Genomic DNA, 23,362 nt, shown 5'->3' on the forward strand with positions numbered 1-23,362 from the left:
CCACGCTTGCCATTAAGGTTTATTGTGAACCGCTGAGCCATGCCCGCCTGTTATCTCCTCTCCTGGCTACATTGCGCTGCATGCAGCCTGATAAGGACTGAATGATGGTAGTGAACCTTAGTTGAAGGGCTTAAGGATTAATCCTCATGTTTATATGCTACCACAGAACGGAGCCAAACCACTGACTCCCTTCATTTACCGTAGATCTGCTGCCTAATGGTGCCTGCTGCTGTGGCATATCTCATACATGGCCAGTCATTACACTTGACAGAGGCAGTGCTCGACAAAAACAAGTAGAGAATCCCTGGTTGGGGGGGGGGGGGGGGGGGGGGGGGGGGGGGGGCTGTTAAGGCAGCATGACGTGTCACATGGCTCGCAAACCCCCATGACAAATGCAAGCTGTAAACATGAATATACACCTAAGGCAAGAGCCAATATTTAGGTTTTCCTGTGCACCTTTTGTTCAGGACAAAATTCACTGTATCACATAGAGTCAGTGAAATTTTTTGAATCTCATTTATCCTGCCTTGCATGGAAAAAGTCACTTCTGGCCTATACCCATTTGTGAAGCAATTACCCACACTCCTAACCTCACTTCCCTTCAAATGATCAACTATGGAGAAGGTATAATAATGTAATTTTAAAAATGTAAAATCATACATTCTTCTTTTTTTTTCCAATTTCAAGCATTTCTGTCATCATAATGTGCTCTGTGTTTGATTGAAACTGTTACTAAACTTGTGCACTTTTGATCACATCGTCCATATGCTGGTGGATTCCAGCCACCCACAGTCCCACCCAGCTGCATGCAGATGTAAACTGATGGTAAGTGGTAGGCTGGAGGGGGGGATAGAGAGGGTGAGGGCTTATGAGAGCGCACAGAAAGAGGGCACAGAGAGATTACAGGCTCCCATCCATATGGGCTAGAATACAGTTCTGCTTCTTTTTTCTTTTTTTTAAGAGGTGGGATTATGCTGCAGTGCTCTTAAAACCCTCAAACTGCAAATAAATTGATTTCTGAAAGGCCTCCACTCGACCAGAAGAAGATGCGAGAGGCCGTGTAGATGGGACAGAAACAGACGACAGGACGAAAGCTCAAAACATTAATCAGTGTCAGAGCTTCATTTGTGGGCTGCATTTCTCATCAGTGCTCATGCAAAAACGAATTCAACTGGTGCTGTCATTAAAGGAGTAGTTCAACATTTTGTGAAATACACTTATTGACTTTCTTGTTGAGTGTTGGATGAGCGGATCGATGCCACTCTTGTGTCTGTACGGTAAATCTAAAAATACAGCCAGCAGCCGCTTTGCTAAGACTTGAAACTGGGGGAAAAAACTAGCCTGGCTCTGTTCGAAGGTAATAATATCCACCTACCAGCTTTAAAATTCACAAATTAAAGGTCCCATATTATATAAAGGCAGATGCCCATGTCTTATGTCTGATTATAAAGCGGGTCTAGGTTCTATATTAATACTGTGAAAGTATCAAAGCGCTCAGTCCACAGAGAAATGCACACAGCCTGTATTGAGAAAATAGTCATAAAAACCAGCTGTGAGGACTTCCGTAACAATGTGATGTCACAACGAAACAGTAACCACCCTCAGCCATGCCCCAAGCCCCACCCACCTGGACCGTTCAGTTTTGCAGGATTTGGTTTCTCTGTTTACCTGAAATCTGCTATATTCTTATTTGATCACTCAGAAAACAGTCAGCCAATCAGAAGAGAGGCTCGGAGCCTCCTCTCTTCTGATTGGCTCACTGACCTGTTTTTACTAGAGCTTCAGAGAGAGGCTTGAAAGAGGAGATGTAAAACAACATTGAGATGGTTTTTGGTTCTTAAAACCACAAATATATCTTCTTATGAATAACAACACTTCAAATAAAACACAGCCCTTTTAATGCATTACCTTTATTGTTTGTTTAATACGTAAAAAAATCAAAGCAAAAAGTACAATAAGTTGTGGTACTGGACTATTTCTTAGCAGAATGCAGTGAGTCTTCTTTGGTTGCCTTTAAAATCTACAATACATTGGATTGCATTGGCACTGTGGGATGCTGTCATGTCTTTGTTGTGGTTCTCCAATAGACAGCAGAATTGCTTCACTAAATGAACACAGAGGTCCAGGTAATAATCGTTCAACTTGTATTTATTAAAATGGGAGGTTGGATCACAAATTTTGACAACTGTAATCCCCGTGCAGCTCTGACTATATGGCATGTCACGCAGGGGGAAAAAAAGTAAATCCAGAAAAGAATGTAGCCTATTCATTTCATAGTTTATGTTCAGGTTTTCCTGCATGATGTGACAGGCTGTTAATCCACAGCAGTGCTGTTGTTTAGTACTAAGCCCCGTCAGGGAGCGACTGACAGATAATGAAAGTGCACCATCATGTAAACATGTGTGAGCTACTGGATACTAGACGTCTTGAAAATGGAATTCATTTTCTAACAAGACAAGTTGATGCAACAAATGTGCAATTTTCTTTAGAGGAACAACTAGAATAGCTCCATGGTGATACTCACCCACTTCTCAAAGGCTCTTCTGTACAGTTAAAAACAGACTTTCATTATAATTACCTTGTTAAACTGCACATGAAGTGAAGGTTGACAAAGACGTTTCTTTTGCCATGGTATGTTGACCTCTAACAAAAAAACTTTCTTTTAACCATAAGGCCACTGACGCCCCCTTCAGGGAACCAGCACCCATTTACTTTCAGTTGGAAATAGTAGTAATGATATTGCACTCTAGTCCCCTTTTTTGCACCACATATTGTAAATCCCAATTTGCTCATCAACATAACTTAGTTTATTGGAAACGGCTTGCACACAAAACCTTTAGTTTAGTACAGTTTAGTACAACAAATGTGCTGCAAATACACACAACACAGCCAAATACAGAAACACGCTGCAAGTAGCACAGACGACAATAGAAATGTTTCCAGGGGGACTCTAAAAAGTGATGAACCCGACTGGGACACACTTGTTGTTCAATGCTTTGTGACTTTTGAAGTTAAAAGTATTGGACAACAAGTGTGCATGGATGTCTTATAATACACCCATGCAAGTGCATCCCAGCTGGGTTCGTCATTTTCTTGTGTCCCCTGGAAACATTGTCATCGTGGTTTGTGCTACTTGCAGTGTGTTTCTGTATTTGGTTGTGTTGTAAGTATTTGCATCTGTTGTCAAATGGATGAAGATGACAGACATTGTTTGTTCTTTGTGTATTTGCATGTGTTTTCTTAAGTTGAAGTGAGTTGAGCCTTCAGGGCCACCGTACAGACTGCAGATTTCAGTCAGTTTAACACATTTTAAATCAAAATGATAAAATAATGTGTTTTAATAACAGATTTCACATTAAGTCACATTAAGTGGGAATATCTAGTATACACAATACAACGTTTGTTACATAAGTATAATGCTGCTGTAGGTTTTGTGAACTGATGGATTTTGAGTTTACAGCACAGCTCCTGAGTGATTTAATCTCTTTTCATTTGAGATGGAGGAATAAACAGAAGTATCGTCTGGTTTCGTAACAATATTAAACAGCATAAAATAAGAAAATTCATTGATGCTGTACAGCTGCTCATTTTGCACTTCAGTTGCCAACAGACTGAGAATAAAAAATAATAAGACATGCGTATTTATATTGAGCTACAGACATGTTTAAATCTCAATGTGTAAAAGCTTTCTTGGATCCATCAGCCTCTTGTTATCCCCATCTCCTGCTGTGACTGACATTAAATGAGGAAAGAATAAACAATAATAATGACTTTTACCTGGACGTATATCACCAGTGTACTGCTTGAAATGATTAAATGATTAAATGCCCCTACTATTTTGTATCATGTTCAGTTTTAGTCAGTTAGAACAAATCCACTCAGCTGTAATGATGTATCCGTCATTTTAAACTATGAATAATGTTGACTGAAATCATCCACAAGCCTCTCAGCCCACTGCTGCATCTAAAACCCATTCAGGATGTAAAATGGTAATCATTATCTTCAAACTAATTTGATTATAAATCCATATTCAGACACTGTGGGGGAAAAAAATGCTGCTTGGAGATTAATCATTTGCAGATATAAACTCTGGTAATTTGCCTCTAACTGTTTTCTGAAGAGCAGCCGACTGTTTCCTGCTTCAAAAAAAATTCACACTCATCACATAAAATCAGAGAAGAGGGCAAGATGGAGGAGCTGTCTTGGTCTCCGGTTTAGGTCTGATTGGACTCTATTAGTTAGCGCTCTGTGCACGTCCGGTGCCAGAGAGTATAAGAATGATGCATATTCTGCTGATAGCATCTGCACTGTTATTTAAAAAGAGTTATGGCAGCGCCTGGGGGGTGGGGGGTGGGGGGAAATGATTTAACCAGACCTTTTGACCAGACAAATTACAGCATGAGAGGAGAGGGGAGGCAAGCTTTCACTGTCAGGGCTTTGATTATAGTTATACATGAATATAGATTGTGACTTACATGCTCTGTTGAAATGTGATGAAATTTAAATCAATATTATGCATAAAAAAAAAAAAACAAGCACGATTTCATCATGTCTGAAAAGCCACAGGACAACTAGGAGAATACCTTGATAAATAATTCAAAATATGGACAATACACAATGTGTTTTTAGCTGATATCTTTTGTCTGTCACTTGGGACAAAGAATTTCACTGTTTATTTTCCCTTCAAACGTGTAAAAGGGCAAGTTTGGTGAACCGAGTAGCTGCAAGGTGATACCATGGAGAGGCTTCCCTGGAAAATGCATGCTACTGCCTGAGCTGTCAAAAAGAAAACACCGCTCTGCATGTTTAAATAGAAACAGATGACAGTGAAATATCAGATGCATGAGTTACTCAACCAGTGTTCAGGGGTCACGCCCAGGGGGGGCGGTGAGCTGGATTATGGGTATTTACCAGCAGCTTGGATGATGCGCAGTGACGAAAGAGATGTTACGCCAGTACCATCTGAGAGGACACAGAGCTGCTGCTGCTGCTGCTGCCTGTGTGGGGTTTGCACAAGCTGCTGTTATGGAGAATGAGTGACTCAGCTTAACAAGAGAGGGAGGCATGTTGTTTTTCTAAATTGATTCCATACAAAATACCCAATTATGTTTAAAAAAAAAAAAAAAAACCTCAAACAAACCCCTAAGTGCTTTTCCCTGATCAGTTTAAGCAGAGGTATTTGCATCTTTAACCGGAGACGGGTTATTGATGGGACCCCTGAGGACCATGAAAGTTTAATGCTTCCGCTTTAGAAAGGAGCTTCAAGCATTTCACAAGTAAATATCAATGACATGGATCTGTTCTTGTTTTGCATGACAAAAGACATGCCATGGGCTAAATATCTAACCCCCAAAAAATGTCTTGGTGGTTATGTGAGGCTAAAAACTGTGATTTTGATTTCATCTTGTATAACCACTCCCAAAAATAAGAATTTTACACAACTTTTCATCTTTGCACAGCAAATTTCAAAGTGTGATACATATTTTTCACAAATAGTTTTGGCTGTTTTACAGTGCTGTTTGCACTAAGGCCGATTTGTGTGTTGTGTAACAGTTTGGGTTGAAGCTCAAAGCTCCTCCTGCATCAACTACATCCAGTTCATAGTCCGCATTCCTTGAGGGTATTGTAAGGATTTCTGCTGAAGGCTTCTCTCCCTTTAGGTGGCCCCGGATGACGTCGCCCAGTGTTGAATCACAGTAGCGGGTCTCTCACCTGCAAGAAAAACACCGGAAGTGTTTAAGTTAACTTAAAAATAACAACAGCAGCAGCAGCAGCAATGCACTTCCACATAAAACACATACTGCGCCTGAGTCACTGCGCTCCTGCCCAGCATAAGAGGACACTCGGGAGGAAACTGTGGAGTGTTTCGACAGCAGCTCAACAACAACGTGGCTTAAGAGCAGCAGGATCGCATGCATCTGAAGACATCCACAAGTACTTCGCCCGGCAGTGCTGCAGAAACTATGCATCCGACACGTTGGCGTATAGTCGAGCCTTCGCCGCAGCCAGGGACAACCCCGAGCGATTCTGGGGTGAGATGGGACAGGACATTAACTGGTTTGAACCATGGAGTAAAACTTTGCACGCTGAGGATCCAGTGTTCCCAAACTGGTAGGTGTCAATGTTGCAAGCAACACAGCAAGTAACATCCAGTTATAATGCAACCCTAACATCTTTTCAAGTCTGCTAGCTTCAAAATGAAACATACATGCGCTCGACCACCACCTGACTCCTTTAAAAGTTAAAGCCTGCAATTCCCAATTTCCCATTAAACTTTGCAAGCAAAAAAAATAGGAGCCGTTCATGCAAATCATTTTTTTCCGAGTCGGAGTTGTAAATACCGATTTTTCGGGGGGGTCATGAATGCAGCATTACTCCCACCTGTGCATGTATGTCGAATAATTACACTGAAACTCTCATAATGAGGAGTGTATTTCTTTAAACTCAAGAAAAAAACCCGCAGGTTTTGAGGTTGTGCTTTTACAGCTGAAACTACTCAGAATAACTGTAATGAAAATGATTTCAACTGTTTATTATAGATTTACATTGATTTGTAGTTGAGCAAATTTACAGAAAAAAAGGTTACTATAATTAAAAATATGACGTAATGGTAAAAAAAGAAGACTTAGATTAATGTAGAAAACTTAAAAAAAAAAAAAGAAAAAAAAAGCTAATTTTGGTGATAAGTATATGACGAGCAAGGAATCATTTCACCTCATTGTCATCTTTGGCTAGAATTTGGAGATTTGTTGTTAAGCTAATGGGCTAAACAAAAGCATAGTAACATTTAAAAAATATTTTCTTGCTTCCTTCAGAGTCGAAATGAAGAGAGTAGTTGAAATTATATTTTATTCAAACGGCGGTAAGTGAAACAACCTGCCGTTATTTTCAACGTTGGTCTTCTATTTTGAGAAACACGGCACAAGCTAATCAGCTAACGCTAGCTAACGGTTCAAAAGTCTTGCGTGAGAGGCACAAATTGGCTAATTAAAACTTAACCGTTACTTAAAATTTACCATATATCACTTGAAAATGATTCAAAGGGCCTTATAATTTTGTCAAAGTAAGTTGTGGGATGTTTAGAAGACGGATAAAATTACTTTTTTTTTCCTTTTTATTTGGTGTGTGGGGTGTTGTCAGTTCCAGCATATAGCAGAGCTGCCTGAATCTGGTACAGTCATGTTAAAATGAAGGGTACGGCCACCCTTTCTCTCTGGCTGCTAAAACAGCAGCGCTCAGACACCATCTGCTCCACCTGCTTGCTGCCCCTTATGCAAGGCAACAGAATGAGATGAAACTGTCTCCTTATCAAGAGCATTGGTTTGCTGTGTGCTGCTGGTACAGACATCTGCATTTGTTTTTGCTTGAAATTGGTTTAATCAATTTCTGCTCCACTTTCAAGTGTAAGGAAAGAACCCTACCAGCCAAAAAATACACACCCAAAGTATGGTATGTTTTTAGTGATGTGGCATATGATATATTTTGTTCACCAGAAATGTATTTTAGTTGTGAATCAATATGTTTGAAAGTAAAAAATATTCATATTTGATTGTTGAACGTGTTGTTGAGTGTTGGCTGATTATGTTTGTCACTGTCAGGTTTGTTGGAGGGAAGTTGAACATGTGCTACAATGCTGTGGATCGCCATGTGGAGAGTGGCCGTGGAGAGCAGCCTGCCATCATCTATGACAGCCCAATGACAGGAACTAAACAGGTCATCACTTTCAGGGAACTTCAGGACCAGGTAAACAGTATTTTTTGAAAGAAGTCACAAAACATAATAACACAAAGACCTGCATGGAGCCGCGTTGTTAAAGCCTGATCTGGACTGCCGGGATGTGTGGTTAAAAAGGGATTGTGAAGCATGCAAGCAGCTTTTGGCTGCTTTTAGAGCACTGAAATTAGAATTTGTCAGTGTTGCCATGACAATAAATTTACTTTTCATCCTTCATCTGAGACAGTTGGCCAAGTTTTTCTTTCTGTGGCAGCTGGATTGAGCCAATATTAGCATGGAGAACAGAAAAACATAATAACCGAGGGAAGGGGAAATAATTAACTTCATTGACATTTGTGCAGATGCTTCAGTTCAATTAAGATTCAATGGCGTGTGCTATAATCAAAATGTATTCTAAATGAGCAGAAGTATAGCTACAGCCTTTTATTGGTCTTTGCCCACAATGGAAAAAGACATTTAATTAAATTTGATTTAATTTGATTTAATTTACAAAAAGATATTAAGTTCGTTCATTTGTCAGATTTATATGTAGTTGAAAGCAATCAGTAAATTTACTTTTTTTTCTCCTATTCATAACCTTGAAACCATGTACAAAATGCATAGAACAATCCCAGATGCACAGTGTGTCTTTGGTGTGTTGCTTAATCAGACATTTGAAAAAGCGCCGTGTGTCCTCATCCAAAATGCATGTTGATATTCAGAACTCTGGTTTGTCTCCTCTGTATCTTGTTCCAGGTTTCCAGGTTAGCAGGAGTCTTGGTGAAGAATGGGGTACGCAAAGGAGACCTGGTGGTCATCTACATGCCCATGGTGCCCCAGGCCATGTTCACCATGCTGGCATGTGCTCGGATCGGTGCCCCACACAGCCTCATCTTTGGCGGCTTTGCTTCCAAAGAGCTTTCTGTCCGCATCAATCATGCCAAGGTTAGAAAATGTTATTATTCACCTTCTGGTTGAGATTTATCTTTTCTTGAGCCTTGATAACAGAACTGTATGATCTCATTGTCACTCTTAACTACCCTCGCCACTCATTGAAAACTACAGACAGACTGACTTGAAGACTCTTTGTATTTATGTACTTCAAATACATTACAATTTTCTTTCAGTTAGTAATGTGCGTCATCCATCCTGCAAAAGATATCTGAAACACTGAAAGCAAGAATCTGACATTTTGACAGGGAATGTTCCTGACAATATTGATCTCTGCCGAGTGACGTGTTTATATGAATATAAATCTGAAGAAATACTAGTATTGCCACCAGCTACTTGATCACATGTTCAAACTGTCTTTGTTGAATGAATGATCCTTGTTTAGCACTGTCATACACATTGCAATGCCCTGCAATGGTCACTGTTGCAAAATGAGCTAACAATGACTGAGTGTGTCGCATTTAGAGGCCATCTGCTTCAAAGTTGTGGCCTATGAAAGTACGTGCCTCAAATTTCAAACTCTAAAAAGTCATAGGAATTGCCATTTACGCTCTAGGAACACCTCAGATGTGTGGTAAGCCGGCTATTTACTATGCAACTGCTATCACATGCATGTTAAAAAGGCTTCTGTGAAGTGAACTGCGTTTGACTCGACACTGGAGTGCTGCCACAGGCAACAGGCTCATACACGCAAACACCCTGTTAAAAAATGCAGCAAAACAAATTCTCAAGTATGTATGACGGGAGCACTGGCTGCAGTTTCTGATAGAGCTATAAAACATGATGCTGTAAGTGCTTGACATTTTTTACACAATCAAAATTCTCACTTGATCTCTTGTGTTTTTCCAGCCCAAGCTGATGGTTACTGCCTCATTTGGCATCGAGCCAGGCAGACGAGTGGAGTACATCCCTCTAGTGGAGAAGGCCTTGGAGCTGAGCTCTCACAGGCCCTCTAAAGTTCTCATCTACAACAGGCCTAACATGGTAAGAAGCACAACTCACCCTAAAGCTAAATTTGACCATGTGGTCTCATTTCCTACACTGCTGGTGATGTGACAGAATGTAAACGTATCTGAAATATCGCAGCCAGCCATAAGTAAAGCTGATTAGTTCGGTCTCGGTGTGGCTGCTGTCGGGAGAAAAGGATTTCCCGAAGGCAAGGGGTTGCAGTTTTTAACCTATAAGAAAGCATTTAATCGTTGAACTGAATCTAAAGCGTTGGATTTTTAAAGGATTACTGCCCAGGATTGGTCAAATATATATGAATGGTATAATAGTCTTACAAATCCTGCCTCCAAATCAGAAGATGAAATGATGTATAGCTGGTGCAAGTAGATGAGACAGAGCGAAAAATGTGTCTAGTATGTGTGAAGCTGAGGGCTGGAGGTTGGTGCATGTTATAGGCAGCCTGGTGTAATTGCAGTTTGGAGGAAGTCTGAGCTGTATAGAAAAATTACGCATTAATTTGGCGACAGAAAATTGAAAGTTGTTTCACATATACACAGGGATAAAAGAAAAACACTGTTTGTGGTTTCTAAACTTGATTGCACGGTGTTGCAGTTGTTCCTTTCAATTTTCTTGTCTGGCCTCCGTGTCTAAGTCAGTTCAGTTTTGTAATCAGTTATGCCATGTACCTCTCTCTGGCTTTGTTGTGCTCTAAAATTAACATTACATGAGTTATTCTATCTGGTTTGATCTCTTCAGTCTTATCTATCAGCGTTTTCTCTGGTGAATTAAGTGGTTGCTGTCAGGGTTTTTGCAAAATGTATGGAGGATATATACAGTACATGATGGACATGAAACTGTTAGCAGTGAAGCCAGTGAAATAGTTTTCATAGGAAATCCACTGGAAACTGAAACCCTTAAAATCATGTGAAACACCACTTTGAAGGTGGTTGCAGCTGCTTCATCATATCCCGCGTTCAGTAAGCCAGAGGTTGTGGGTTTTTTTCAACACGGCGTCTAACATGAAAGCCTTGTTAAATCAGCCAAGCTTTGCTCTGGCTTTGCTTTAGTATGAGTAAAAAAAGAAAAAAAGATGCATTTCAGATATCTGAAGGTTTTATGTGATGTCTGTCCTCTGCCTCAAGAATCTGTGACACTGAACGATTTTCTGTGAACCAAAGAAAAGAAATGACCAGGACTTTTTTTCTTCAGCCTCCTGGAATGATTAAATGTTCATAAATTTAAGTATCAAAGAGATTCACTTAGATTTGACATGAGACAGATGTCGGCAACAGAAGATGTAAAGGTCTTCAACTGCGACCTGAAACGACCTGTGATAGCGACTACAAGAGATTGTAATGACAGATGAGAGTTAAAACAGTTTCAACAGAAAAGTTTAGTGTAGAAATATTATATAACTGTGTAAAATATATATTTATTCCTTCTGAAGGAAGATTTTATTTATATCCCCAAGTCACTTTTTCGACCCAAAGTAAAAAAAAAAAAAAAGTTTTGAAAACTACAAACCCCGTGAGTCAATGGATTTGATTAATAACTCATAGATGAAATTTGGAGCTGCAGAGCAGTAACACATTCCTTTTAGAGTAGTTTAATCAGAATGCAAATAAAACTGAATTCCTAATTTTTTTGTGTTTTAAGGAGAAAGTGTCGCTGAGTCCGGAGTTGAGTCTGGACTGGGATGAAGAGATGGCCACTGCTCAGCCACATGACTGCGTTTCCGTTCCCTCCAACCATCCCCTCTATGTCCTCTACACCTCTGGGACCACTGGAACTCCAAAGGTACTGGCATCTCAGAGTTGTGATATGCAGCAAAATGGGAATCACACACTTGCAGACTTCATGTAATCATATATTGTCACATAGACGGGTAATAGGATTTTGTGTTTGTCTGAATGCTGTCAGGTTCTGTGCGGAGCTTTCGTGTGACTCATCTGCTCTTTGACTCTGCAAAACAATCCAAGCTCCATCCAAACACCATCGCCATGACATAAATAAGACAGAGCTTTTCCACAGCAGGAGCTGGAGCTGATGCAGGAGGAATTGCCTACAGGCAGTTTCAAATGGAAAAACCCTGGCTCCTTTCAAATAGCATCATTTTGTCTTTGGCCAACAGATGATATAAAATTTCCAACTGCTGGCTACTTCCTGAACTTAATGGTGCCATTATTTCCAGCTTTTTTTCTCTGCAAGCTTCTGTGAATTTCTCAGTTATGCCTGTAGGGAGACTATAACTTTGAGGAAAGAAACTGTTTAATTGTGGACATTAGGACACACTCTGTGCAAAAATATTTATGCAGCACCATTAATTAATGAAAGCAACTGGAATTATAAATGTAAAGTACCGTACTCTTGTGTGGAGCAGGGGTGAAGGGGCTGTGTTTAGACTGATATTAAACCCCTGCTTCGTTGCCTTAGCACAATACCTGTCACTAGTCTTGATCTTTTGCTTATCTTGTCCCCCAGGGTGTTGTGCGAGACACTGCAGGCTACGCTGTGATGCTGAAATGGACCATGTCAAATATTTATGGACTCAGTCCCGGAGATGTAAGGCAATAAAGCATTCTCTTCTGAGTTAGAGCTGTGCTTGAGAACAAAGAGCATGCAGGCAGCGACGAGAGAGATTGTTCTCTGCTTGAAAGAAGATTTATATAAACTGAAGAGTCATAAGTTGAGAAATTAGTAATTATTATGAAGGATGATGTTCTCTCTGCTTGTTAAATAGTATAACAGAAGTTTGTGTCCAGGTGACATTGTTCACATTTTCACCTTTAACCATTTGCAGGTTTGGTGGGCAGCGTCAGACCTGGGCTGGGTGGTCGGCCATTCATATATCTGCTACGCTCCTCTTCTCCATGGCAACAGCACGATTCTCTATGAGGTATGTCCCTGCAGACAAGATTTAGTATCTCAAAAGAACTACAGCAGTATTGCAAACATCAATAAAAAAAAGGCCAGAAATGTGCAATAAAACCTGAGTTGTACAACTTACAAAGCTGCATAAGTCAGGTTTTAATGTCAGGTGGGTATGAGCCTGTGCTGGCCCCGCATGATGAATATGTCCATATTTGGTTTATGCCTCCCAAGTGAATGTGGACTGGGTGAACTGTTTGACCCTGCTGCCATGTTTGACTCTGGCTGCTACGGTCCACTGTCATGAGATTCCAACTCTTCACTCCCTTTCTTTTTTCTTTACTTAATCACAGTCAGTGTGTTACCTGCACATCCCACACTGGTGATAGAAAGACATTTCAGCTAACAGAAAATATATTTTTTTAACATTAAAAGCAGCAACTGTGTTGAATTTATCCATTTCTAGTATTTAAATGTAATTATCACAACATAAAATCAGGACCTAATACCTTAAGCACAAAGGCCCTCTGCTGAGCATGTCATTCTTATGTGGCAAGATGAATGGTAAGGGAATAAACAACAAGCTCTTATTAAGTATTTTCTGAACAGGCACTTCTGATTATTACAGATAATTTGGCTTTGTATTCTGAGCCTGCTACCCATTGGCTACTGGAGTACAGTCTCTGTGCAAGCTGTTTATGATGTGGAGGGCAATTAGCATATAAGACAATCTGCAGATCAAGGCAAAGAGGGATGAGTGTGTCGAGTGGTTGAACTTTGCATTTAGGTTTTATATTATATTGTAGTTATACAGTAGTTTCTTATGTTGAGTGTCACTCATTACTCATTACATTAACACTCTGATTTTTCTCTCACCCGCGGGAAATGGCTGTATTGGGCAAATCAATTAATTAATCTGTGTTTGACTACAGCCACGCTGGTTGTGTCACGTAGCTTTTGTTTTAGCAGCCTGTCTATCTTGAGACACGATGCTGCCAATCTGTTATCTTCCCTCTGATCAATACACAGACACAAATATTTATCCAGAGCAAAAATGACAGCCAGAACTCACTGCTGCTGTTTACCATCCTCATTCATCCGCAAGTTGTCTTCTTGCTGTAGGGCCGGACTAGTTGAATACAAGAAACACTGTGGAAATTTATGTTGGAGGCATTTGCCCGCAGGCGTCTTTTACCTTCATCTTTTCGCCAAACAATGCTCCAATAGCGCAACTGTGTTTTTTTTTTTTTTTTTTCTAAGTCCATGGATTTCTAGGCCCATCTGTCTAGAAGGCAGCCTTCCAGTGTGCATCTCCATTTTAAACAGCTGCTCTATGAATATTCATGTTTTGTAGTTTCCAGCTGAAGTGAATTTGCTTTGTGAAACATTGTGGAAGTCTTGTTGTAATGTTTCTGAGCTTCCACTATCTGCAGTCTGTCCTGTGATTTGTACGCCTGCACCAACTAACTAGCTGTGGCTTTACTCTCTGTTTACAGGGTAAGCCTGTCGGGACTCCAGACCCTGGAGCTTTCTTCCGCGTACTGTCTGAACACGGAGCCTCCTCCATGTTCACAGCGCCCACTGCCATCCGAGCCATTCGCCAGCAGGACCCACACGCTGAAATCGGGAAAAAATACCCGCTGTCCAGGTAAACGGAAAACACCTCACACAATAAGAAGTCAAACTGTTTTATAGTAATTGCTGTAGAATGAAATGGAAGGAATGTGCCAGAGTTATTCATACTGGAATGATTAGTTAATTAATTGATTGAAAATTCAAAAATTTCCCAATTCTAGCTTCTTAATTGTCAGAATATCCTGCTTTTCTCTCTTAAAACATTGTAATTTAAAAATCTTTGGGCTTTGGACTGTTAGTTGGACAAACTACTACTACTTTGGCTTCTGATATTTTATAGACTAAACCAATAATTGATTTATTGAAAACGAATAAACTGATTGTTCATGAAAGAAATCAGCAGCCTTCATAGAGATTTAAAAACCATCAGATAAATGGAAGCCAAAAACTTGTTCCAATAAGAAAGTTTTGGGTCAAACTTTCAGCTAATTTGACAAGATCTCGTATCGCTCATATCGTGACCATTTCCCGATGCATCAACTGAAACACAGTGCAAACACTTTTGGGAAATGACACGAGAACAGTGAAGACTAGTTTATCTGGACTCAAACCTTTAACTGCAGGATGTGACAGGAGCTCAGAAAAGCCAGGAAAGATGAGTTGAAGTATCCCCTGGCTGACAAAGGTCCAAACAGCCTGTCCAGCCTCTCATTAGTCTCCGGACCATCTGTTGATGCACAGCCCTCTCCCACCTCCACCGCTCACAGTTTGTACGCTTAGCTCGAACCGCTCGGGTGTTAATCAGGACGGATAACGAGCGACGGCAGGTCACTGCGGTCCACTTGTATTAAATCATACAACGTGAACTTGTTTTTCCTCGGCTGCTGTCTCACTGGTCAGCTAAAGGTCCTCTGTAGCTCAGAGTTAAAAACAAACATTTTTCATGGCATTAGTTTGGCCCAGAGAGTCGAAATTATTGAGTTCATCGCAATTGTTAATTGTTTGGAGGAGTACACGGAAACTCGGACCTAAGGGGCTGTGGTGTCAGGTCACCACTTTCATTCTGTTCAGCAGTCTGAAAATGCCTCTAAGCACACAATCATAAAGCAATTCTGAGTGCGCATGACCTACGACCCCAGTGAATCATTCAGTAACTGTGGCATTGTGTGCTGAATTTGACGATCCTCGGTTCTTCGCTGTGTTGAATGCATAGCACCTCTTTTAAACGCTGTTCCTTGCAGAGGGAGATTATTTTCGACAGTATCGTTCACCTGAAATATTTGTGGCGTCTCTTCTCTCAGTTTTGGCCGCCGCCACAATCAGTCATTGAATTGACACGCTCTTTCTGTGTATACTGTCTTGTTCTTAATGTGTCTTTTCCCCTTGGAGGAGGCAGGCTGGTGAAAGATTACAGCGTTTCCCTTTGGCGCTGAGAAAAAAAAAAAAAAGGGGGTGTCAGTGGGACACAGTGACAGAAATATCAAGGCAGCAGTGAAACATGGCTTCATTTTAGCACAGGGCGGTTCAATGTCTGGTCAAAACTTTCCTTATAACTCTAATGTACTTTCCATTTTTCAGCTGCAAAAAGAGATTTTATGGCATTTTGAGAATCTAATATTTTAATGGAATTTAAAAGGTTTGAGTGTAGAGGACCAGTTAATGGCAATTTGTGGGTCACTTCTTGTGTCTGTCTAGAAATGTCTCATTTGCTACATGAGTGAGAGGAAAACATGAAGTATCAAGATAATTGAGTCTTTCTTTGAAGAGGCCTTGAACTTTTTTTTCTTGGTGTTGGTAAATCATCCAACTTTCTACATTGCACTCAATTCACAGGCCAGACTGAATTCTCTACGCTCGTGTATAGATGCATATGAGAGATTCAACCAAGCATTCAGTGTTTGTGACAATACTGCCTGATGGATCCAGCTCTAGTCTGTGCATTGTGCCCCTTCGTATGTCAATAATAATAAAGCTGCCTTTTAATTAAAAGTGTGTTGATGGAAGTAGTAAAATCTTTCAGAGTCTAAATCTTTTATTATCAAACGCATAATTTCATGCTTGAGAGACCTCCCAACGATAATTTGATGCAGCTCAAACACCCTGTCTGGGCTTCATTGACACTGTGACACATTTCCTCCCTCTGGGGCCCGCTCAACTGTAATAGCCCTGGACCCTTATCAGTGTGCTGGAGCCGTATGACTCGTCACTGTGGATGTTGAAAACTAAATTGAAAGTCTGGCTGCGAGGCTGTCGAAAGCTGTGATGGCAGCGGTGCTCTGTGTAAATGCGGCATGACAAAGGTGCCGAGATTCTGTCAGCGGCGTTTTCTTAAAGACAGGAGAACTAACTGAATGCTGAGAGCCTCACTCATAAACGAGTGACAAAGTGCACGACTCCAGTTGATGCGCAGTCGAGGCTGGTGGTGCTTTCACCTTGTCAGCGGTTAAGTAAGCTGGAGAATACCCTGGTCTGTTTATCATGACTTTATTTCACTTATCACATGATGCAGTTGCATTTCCATATGATGCAGTTAGAGCCCTACACACAACAGATCATACTCTCAGACTTTTTTTGAGTTTACGCTCTAGTTTGGGCGAGTAAATGTCCATCTGTGCAGAGGATCTCAAAGCCACCAACTTCAGCTGTATTCTCCTTCGCTTGTTCTCACATCAACTTTGCCACACTGACCTCACAGAATCAGCTTAAAGCATATTAGCATCTAGACCTGACAAAAGGCCACCATGTAGATAACCTTAACCACTAAGAGTAAGATGTTTTTAGCTTTATTGGCTCCAAGGCTCCAAGGTTGTACTGTAGAGATTAGAGGGGTCTTATCTTTACAAACCAGCAGAGAAATATTTTTTTATTGTTTAGTCAGGGTTGATGTTTTAAACTGTTTGTACTCCACATGCATGGTCTCAAACTCTGGATCCTTTTTGTGAAGTGTGTAAAGCTGTGAGAAAAATAACACCGGAGTCTTAGTAGTCTAAGTGCTATTTTGACCATTGGTTTGATCACACCGGCGTGATCAGTGGCTGCTGAAAATTAATATGTCCTGGCCTCAGATTGGACAGTGTTACCATTGTGTGTGTGTGTGTGTGTGTGTGTGTGTGTGTGTGAGAGAGAGAGAGAGAGAGAGAGAGAGAGAGAGAGTGTGTATCTTTTCTTACTTTGTTTTATAGCACTGCATCGTTGTATCTTACCGTCACCAGTAACCTACAGGGGATGGCAGGAATTTAACAGGTGGTAGATTTGTTGGTTTAAATGTGGAACAGTTAAGCCTTTGTTTGTCCTCATGCTGTATGTGTGAGAAAAAGTTTGCGTTGAAACAGATGTCGCTTAGCTAACAGATAATTATCATCCTACATTTATCCAGGGAACACAAAATGTTAGGCTAAGAGGGAAGGAGGTATTTTCATTTGAGCAGTGTTGGGAATAACTAACAAACTGCTGAGAACTGACGCTTTAAGCCATGTAGGTGTAATCTGGAATAACTCGCACATCACCATCACTTAAGTTTGATATGTTGTCCTTGATTCTTTGAGAATGGTTTTAGAAAGGGGGAGGGTAGGTTTTCTAAAGAGCTTAAAACATATGACGATTGTTTATACTTGTGTTACTATCTCGGTGTACATGCAGTCCTTGAGCTTGGGCAGCAGCCAAACCATCGCCCTTCCTCTCTTTCTGAGGTCACGGAGAATCCAAACTTGTACTTCCACTGAACTCCTTTTGAAAACCTGCAAAACAGAGGTCCTTGAATAACTACAAGCATGGTGGTGGGAGGGTAATGTGTTGAACATAAGGTCATTGCCAGTACAGTGAGTCAATCATCCACTTATTACACATGATATTATATAGCTCAGAGAACATATCTGGCAGCTGAATGGAGCAACATTGTTAATGCAGAGGCTTCATGAAGGTGCCTGGGCGTACTCTCTTCATACTTGATACAGCCTTGTTTAAAGGTCAACTGACAGCGGAGTTTTAAAGGCCAATATGATAGTGATAGGTTGGAGCAGGAGGGCTGATTAATCAGATGATATCACGCCCAAAACAAAAGTTATCATCACACAAGAGTTCTTGGTAATTAGACGTATATTTGGGGAAAAATGCAAAAGCACCATAATTGAGCAGACACAACTAAAGCAACCATAATGTTATTTAAAAAGTGAATTACCCCTTATCCCTCAGTGACAGCTGTGTGGTGATAGGCTGTGTCACAACATTTTGACTGTCTGCTTATTTACTTGCATCCTCCTGTTTTTATGGAGGTGTAGCCGATGTTCCGCAAACACAGTGTGTCAGAGGAGCAGAAAAGCCCGACTGCACAAAATCCCTTGGACTATACGACAATCAAGTTTGAGACTAGTGCTTGAAAAACAGAATAGAATATTATCCAGGGAGAGAGCAGAGATGGAGAAAGATGTGATTCGGTGGCGAGAGAGTGACATGATGAAAATTCTCTCGCCTTTTACAAAAGGTAGTGTGCAACTTCAATTTTGATTGGAGTTGGAAGGTCATTTCGCCACCGCGGAGGATGGAGACCCATGGCTGATGACCAGCAGTCGTTTGTGGGAAAATGTAGTGATTAGACTAGTACCTACGGCTGCACAGTGGCCTGGACTTACAGGGGGTTATGGTTCCCCTCACAGCCTCGTAGCGAGCAACCAGCAGTGGTTTGAATTAGGTATGAGCAACCATGGACAGCCATCAGAGAGCGTTTGGAAGAGAATGATGGGTGAGAAATTGGGGAGGCTGAAGAAAGAAACTGCAGCGTTTTGGGTCACTTATAGGGCATGGAGGGAGAGTTTCATGAAGCCAGGGAGTAGCAGTCGTCCAGACTAGAGGAAACTAAAGTTTTGCCAAGAAGGGACGAGTAAGGGAGTGTCAGATTTGAGACATTCAGATGTCCTTGCAAGAATTTTTGCCTCCAGGTACACATCGATTTGGGGTCTCATCAATAGTGACTGAGAGGCCATCTAGAGGGCACGATTTTCCTGGGGGGGGGGGGAGCAGCTTAGTCTGGCCAAGAGTGTTTATTGCAGGAAGTCTTCCAGTGAACATCCAACTTGAAATGCATGCAAGTTTCAGAGGAAGGAAAAAGTGTAATTTGGCGTTTTCTTCCATTACATTTAAAGCAAGAGGCTAAGGACTCAACACACACAAAGATTCACCTCTATCGACTGATGAGTGTGACCGTGAGGAGGAAAAACCATCATCGGCAGACGCAAAGATCTTTTGGTCAGCGAGCGTGGCGAGAACTGTCTGCTTAACAGTGTCAGAGGCAGTGGAGAGGATGCCTCAGTCACAGCTAGGAGCACAGGGACAGTGAAATGGGAGCGTGGTGCCAATTTGCAAAACACTCCAAGCAAAGAGGTAAATCAGGAGCTCGCAGTCTGGGTTTCTCATATCGATACTCCTCGCTAAATTCCTATTGGATGTGGGTCAATTGAGACAACTGTTTGACATTGTAAAGTCTTTAAGAAGCTTAAAGGTTTGAGCTTGTGAACACTCACTTGGTGAAAAAAAATGTTAAAAAGTATATTTTGCTTGCAAAGATTTTGACTTGTCCTGACCATTCCTGCAAGGGAGCAGATATGTCATGTTTGCTTAAAGTGATTGACAGGTGTGCTCTGTGTCCTTGCAGCATGCGGTCGTTATTCTTGGCGGGAGAGCGATGTGATGTGGAGACGCTGGAATGGGCAAAGAGGAGCTTTGGGGTTCCTGTCCTGGACCACTGGTGGCAGACCGGTAGGAAGGAGTTTCGCTTTCTAAAAGGCAGAAATCAGACACGGATCTGAATCTCAGAACCTTGTTGATATAGTGAATTTGAAGCTGCACTAGGAAAAAAAAAATAGATGCACCTGTCTTACCAGATTTCATACATTTTCCCTAGTTGCTTGTTGGGCAGGAAGTAGCAAATGAAATACAAAGCGACTCCTAAATATCCGTGTCGAGCTGTGCAGTGAAAGCTAGACCAGCGTGTTCTGTTCTCCGGCCTCTTTTGTCTGTTGGGTGTAAAGCATCGCAGAACAGCCAGGCTGGCGTATAAAAGCACACAGTGTCCAGTTCATGGACTTAATATCACAGGATTTCCTTGTGCTTGATGTTAAAATTGTTCTAACATTTATCCCTCACCATATCATATGCGTGAAGCTGCATAGTGCTGTTTTAATTATTTCAGTTTTGTAGGTTGAGAAGCACTTTACCCTCAAACTTTAGGGATTAAGGTCTTATGATATAGATACCGAGAAAGTGTTTCAAGGACCTCAAGTACTTTATTAGCCTGAACTGTATATGATGTATTTAATTTAACTTGATCTTTAAGACGCAGTCTCGTCTTAAACTTATCAGTGTGAGAAGATTACAAATGTGGTCTTTGCTGCACTTTATTAGCCCATTGACATTAACTTGGCCTTGAGAAGAGGCATAACTCCAGAAAATCCCTATTCCCTGAAAGCCTGCTGTCATTATGGAGCACATTTTATCATGCTTCCCACTTTGATTAATCCCTTCTGTGTTTTTTTCTATAGTAGACCAAGGGATTAGTCTACAATACAAAAACTACTGGAGTAATTATGATGTTAAAGACCCCCTTAGTTCAAATTTCCAAGCGTCTCTGGGAGCCGATCATCACACAAAGTGACGTGTCATCTTTCCCACCAGGTGTGCAGACAGATCACCGGATATCTCTTTGGAGAAAAGACATTGTTGCTTCTATTTGATATGTCAAAACTGACAAATTTTAAAGGGGTCAGGTGGGAAGTCTCCCAGAGAGCAACTGGCCACAGTCCTGGGCAGCACAAGGGATTTGATTGGCATCGCCATTCATCGAGTTGACTAATGTTTAATTGACTTTGCGGCCTTGTGGGGCACTGAGTGACTGTGATGTGAGGACTAAGTTGTGTGCTTAGTGAAGAGATAAAGGGAGAGAAAACAATCACGGGTACGTTGTCCATCAGCTCAGGAGTGGAAGTTGAAATTGCTTTCCCACTGAAGCATGCCTTAAATCTGACTATTTGATGTGGAGTCATTACTGTCTCCTTCCAAACTTTTTTTTTTTTTTTTTTTGGGAGAGTTGGGAGTCCAAATACACAAAACCAGGATCACCCAACCGTGTGTGATAATGTCGATTTCTCACTTCAACACAATTACAGTATTTTGTGGGTATTCAGTCTTAGTGCAGAGGGGCTTTCATTTAACTCTGTCTACTCCTTAAAAATTCCATTAACACAGTCAATATCTCAATACCACAGTGTACCGGTGCACTTTAGATTAATATCATGCTCACGGAGGCCGAGTCATGATCTTCATTTTAAAGGTTTGCTAGGTCGTGCTCTTTAACTCACAGTCCAGTGGTTGTATATTTGACAAGCGAGGGGAAGTTTGCAGCTGTTGTCCAGAAACTCCCTCTCCTCACCTCACAATTTAACTATTATTCATTACAGCTGTTGTGGGTCTGAATGATAAGAAATGTAATTGGAATGCATTGTTTCCCAGGCCTTGGTTTCTAATGGTTCTTGAATGGGTTAGACCCTATTAGCCTCTTGGATTGGAGGCTTGAGTCCAGGCAGCGTGCCATCACGCCAATGTCGTGCCTCCTCCCCCTCTCAGTTTTATTGCTGCCCTCCCCAAGTAATAGTGAGCAATGACAAATGTGCCAGGGACAGCAATAGAGCACAATTGGCTGTCTCTTTGTTTTGTAATGTCCTGCCTGCGCAAACGGAAGATCAATGCCGAACAAGACGACATCTCTGTGTTAAATATGGAATCGATACTGTTGTCGGGTTGTTGGAAATGCATCGACCTTGAGTTTGTATAGGCGGCACACTCTGATCCAAGAGAAGATTAGCCCACTTGGCTGATTGGTCTGTCCAGGCTCAACGGTAGTGTGAACAGCTCAATACTGCAATATTTCAGAAATGTGATTGATCAATTCAGTCTCTTGAGTTTGAATTGCTGATCCCACTGCAGGCTACATGCCGATTCCCAGTTCAAAGGCCATACATTTTTGGTGGGAAACTTGGCCATATTTACTGTTTTAAGACGGCGGACTACATAGATGCACCGATAGTTTTGGTCTTTGTGAAACTACACGAGCCACAGGTTCGGTCTGGTTTGCAGTGACACCTTCCTGACTGGTGCCCATCCAGCCTCTGAATTAGGACACAGCAGTTTAGCAGTGGGCTTATACAGTGAAAATCAATTTTGTTGAAGTTCAATCATGGCAGTGAATTCTTTCTCTGCTGTATTACTGTGCTCAGTTGAAACACGCATACACTGGTCTTTTGTTGCATAAGGCTTTTGGTAGAGCATTTACTATTCGCATGAGCAGTGTGGGAGTTGGAGGGTTTAGAATGAGCAGCCGTGCACACAGGTAAACACAAGATTATGACATTTGCAAGCCTTTTGGTGCTGTGTGATTTAGTTGTTTACACTGTTATGTATATTACATCCCAAAGCTCTCTACCTGTAGCTCTGGCTTCGGTTGTGTGGGACTGGCAGTGCAGGTGGTTGGACTAGAACAAAGTTTCACCCTTCCTGGATGTGTTGAACAGAGCTGCTGATTCACAGCTTTCTCTCTGTAGCCTCAGTGTTTGTTAGATAACATTTAATTCTACTTGAACACCCGGGAGTTTTTAGCACAGTAAGGTTTGGATCTCGCTTCCTTTCTCTCCCTCACACACACACATACACACACACACACACACACACCAAACAAAATCCTGCCACACTTTGTGGCTACCCGAGTCAGGTGATTTATTGAGTTTGGAGAAAAACCTCTGGCGCCCTCTTGATTTCTGTCTAGATGTGTAAATCCCATTGGATTCTTCACCCCCTGCTAAACTCAATAACTGGCAGCTGGCGGCCAGGGCTGCAATCCAAATGTGTTCTCCACTTTTTCACGGTAGAGTGGGTCACTCCACTTCTCACTTGCTTTCTCTTTGTGTGTCTCAGGCAGTTTGACTTCCAATGTGTGGGTGGAAGAGATGGATGGGGGGGGAAAAATATACTATGCCATGTTATACATATTCATTAAAACAACCATAGTTTGTAATTTCTTTCTGAAGTTACAGAAGAAACCAAGCAACTTTTCACAGTTAATTTATCTTAAGCTCACCTGCTTTTTCCAGCAACACCTTTTTCTCATCCGAATTGTTGCAGCGGTCACAGTCGGCTGGAGGTATATATCTTTTTAACACCCAAACCAACAATTAATTTATCATACCCAGAGGTGTTGCCATAGCCTGATATAACTTATGCATGTGTGCATAGAACTTGTAGTATAAAAATGGATGACAAATAT

The 23,362-nt window shown here is 41.3% G+C and overlaps 1 protein-coding gene across 1 annotated transcript in view; it reads left to right on the forward strand.

Annotated features, from left to right (window-relative positions):
* Window positions 1-5,776: 5,776 nt before the first annotated feature.
* Window positions 5,777-23,362, forward strand: part of acss3 (acyl-CoA synthetase short chain family member 3) — a 42,198-nt gene continuing 24,612 nt past the window's right edge. Inside the window, exons 1-9 of the mRNA XM_022749583.1 lie at window positions 5,777-6,111; window positions 7,599-7,743; window positions 8,470-8,658; window positions 9,514-9,648; window positions 11,269-11,409; window positions 12,094-12,174; window positions 12,413-12,508; window positions 13,977-14,128; window positions 19,703-19,806. Of these exons, the coding sequence (XP_022605304.1) occupies window positions 5,777-6,111; window positions 7,599-7,743; window positions 8,470-8,658; window positions 9,514-9,648; window positions 11,269-11,409; window positions 12,094-12,174; window positions 12,413-12,508; window positions 13,977-14,128; window positions 19,703-19,806 (1,378 nt within the window). The remainder of the gene's footprint in view (window positions 6,112-7,598; window positions 7,744-8,469; window positions 8,659-9,513; window positions 9,649-11,268; window positions 11,410-12,093; window positions 12,175-12,412; window positions 12,509-13,976; window positions 14,129-19,702; window positions 19,807-23,362) is intronic.

This window comes from Seriola dumerili, unplaced genomic scaffold (assembly GCF_002260705.1).
Source record: "Seriola dumerili isolate Sdu_G_001 unplaced genomic scaffold, Sdu_1.0 BDQW01000138.1, whole genome shotgun sequence".
Lineage (NCBI taxonomy): Eukaryota > Metazoa > Chordata > Actinopteri > Carangiformes > Carangidae > Seriola > Seriola dumerili.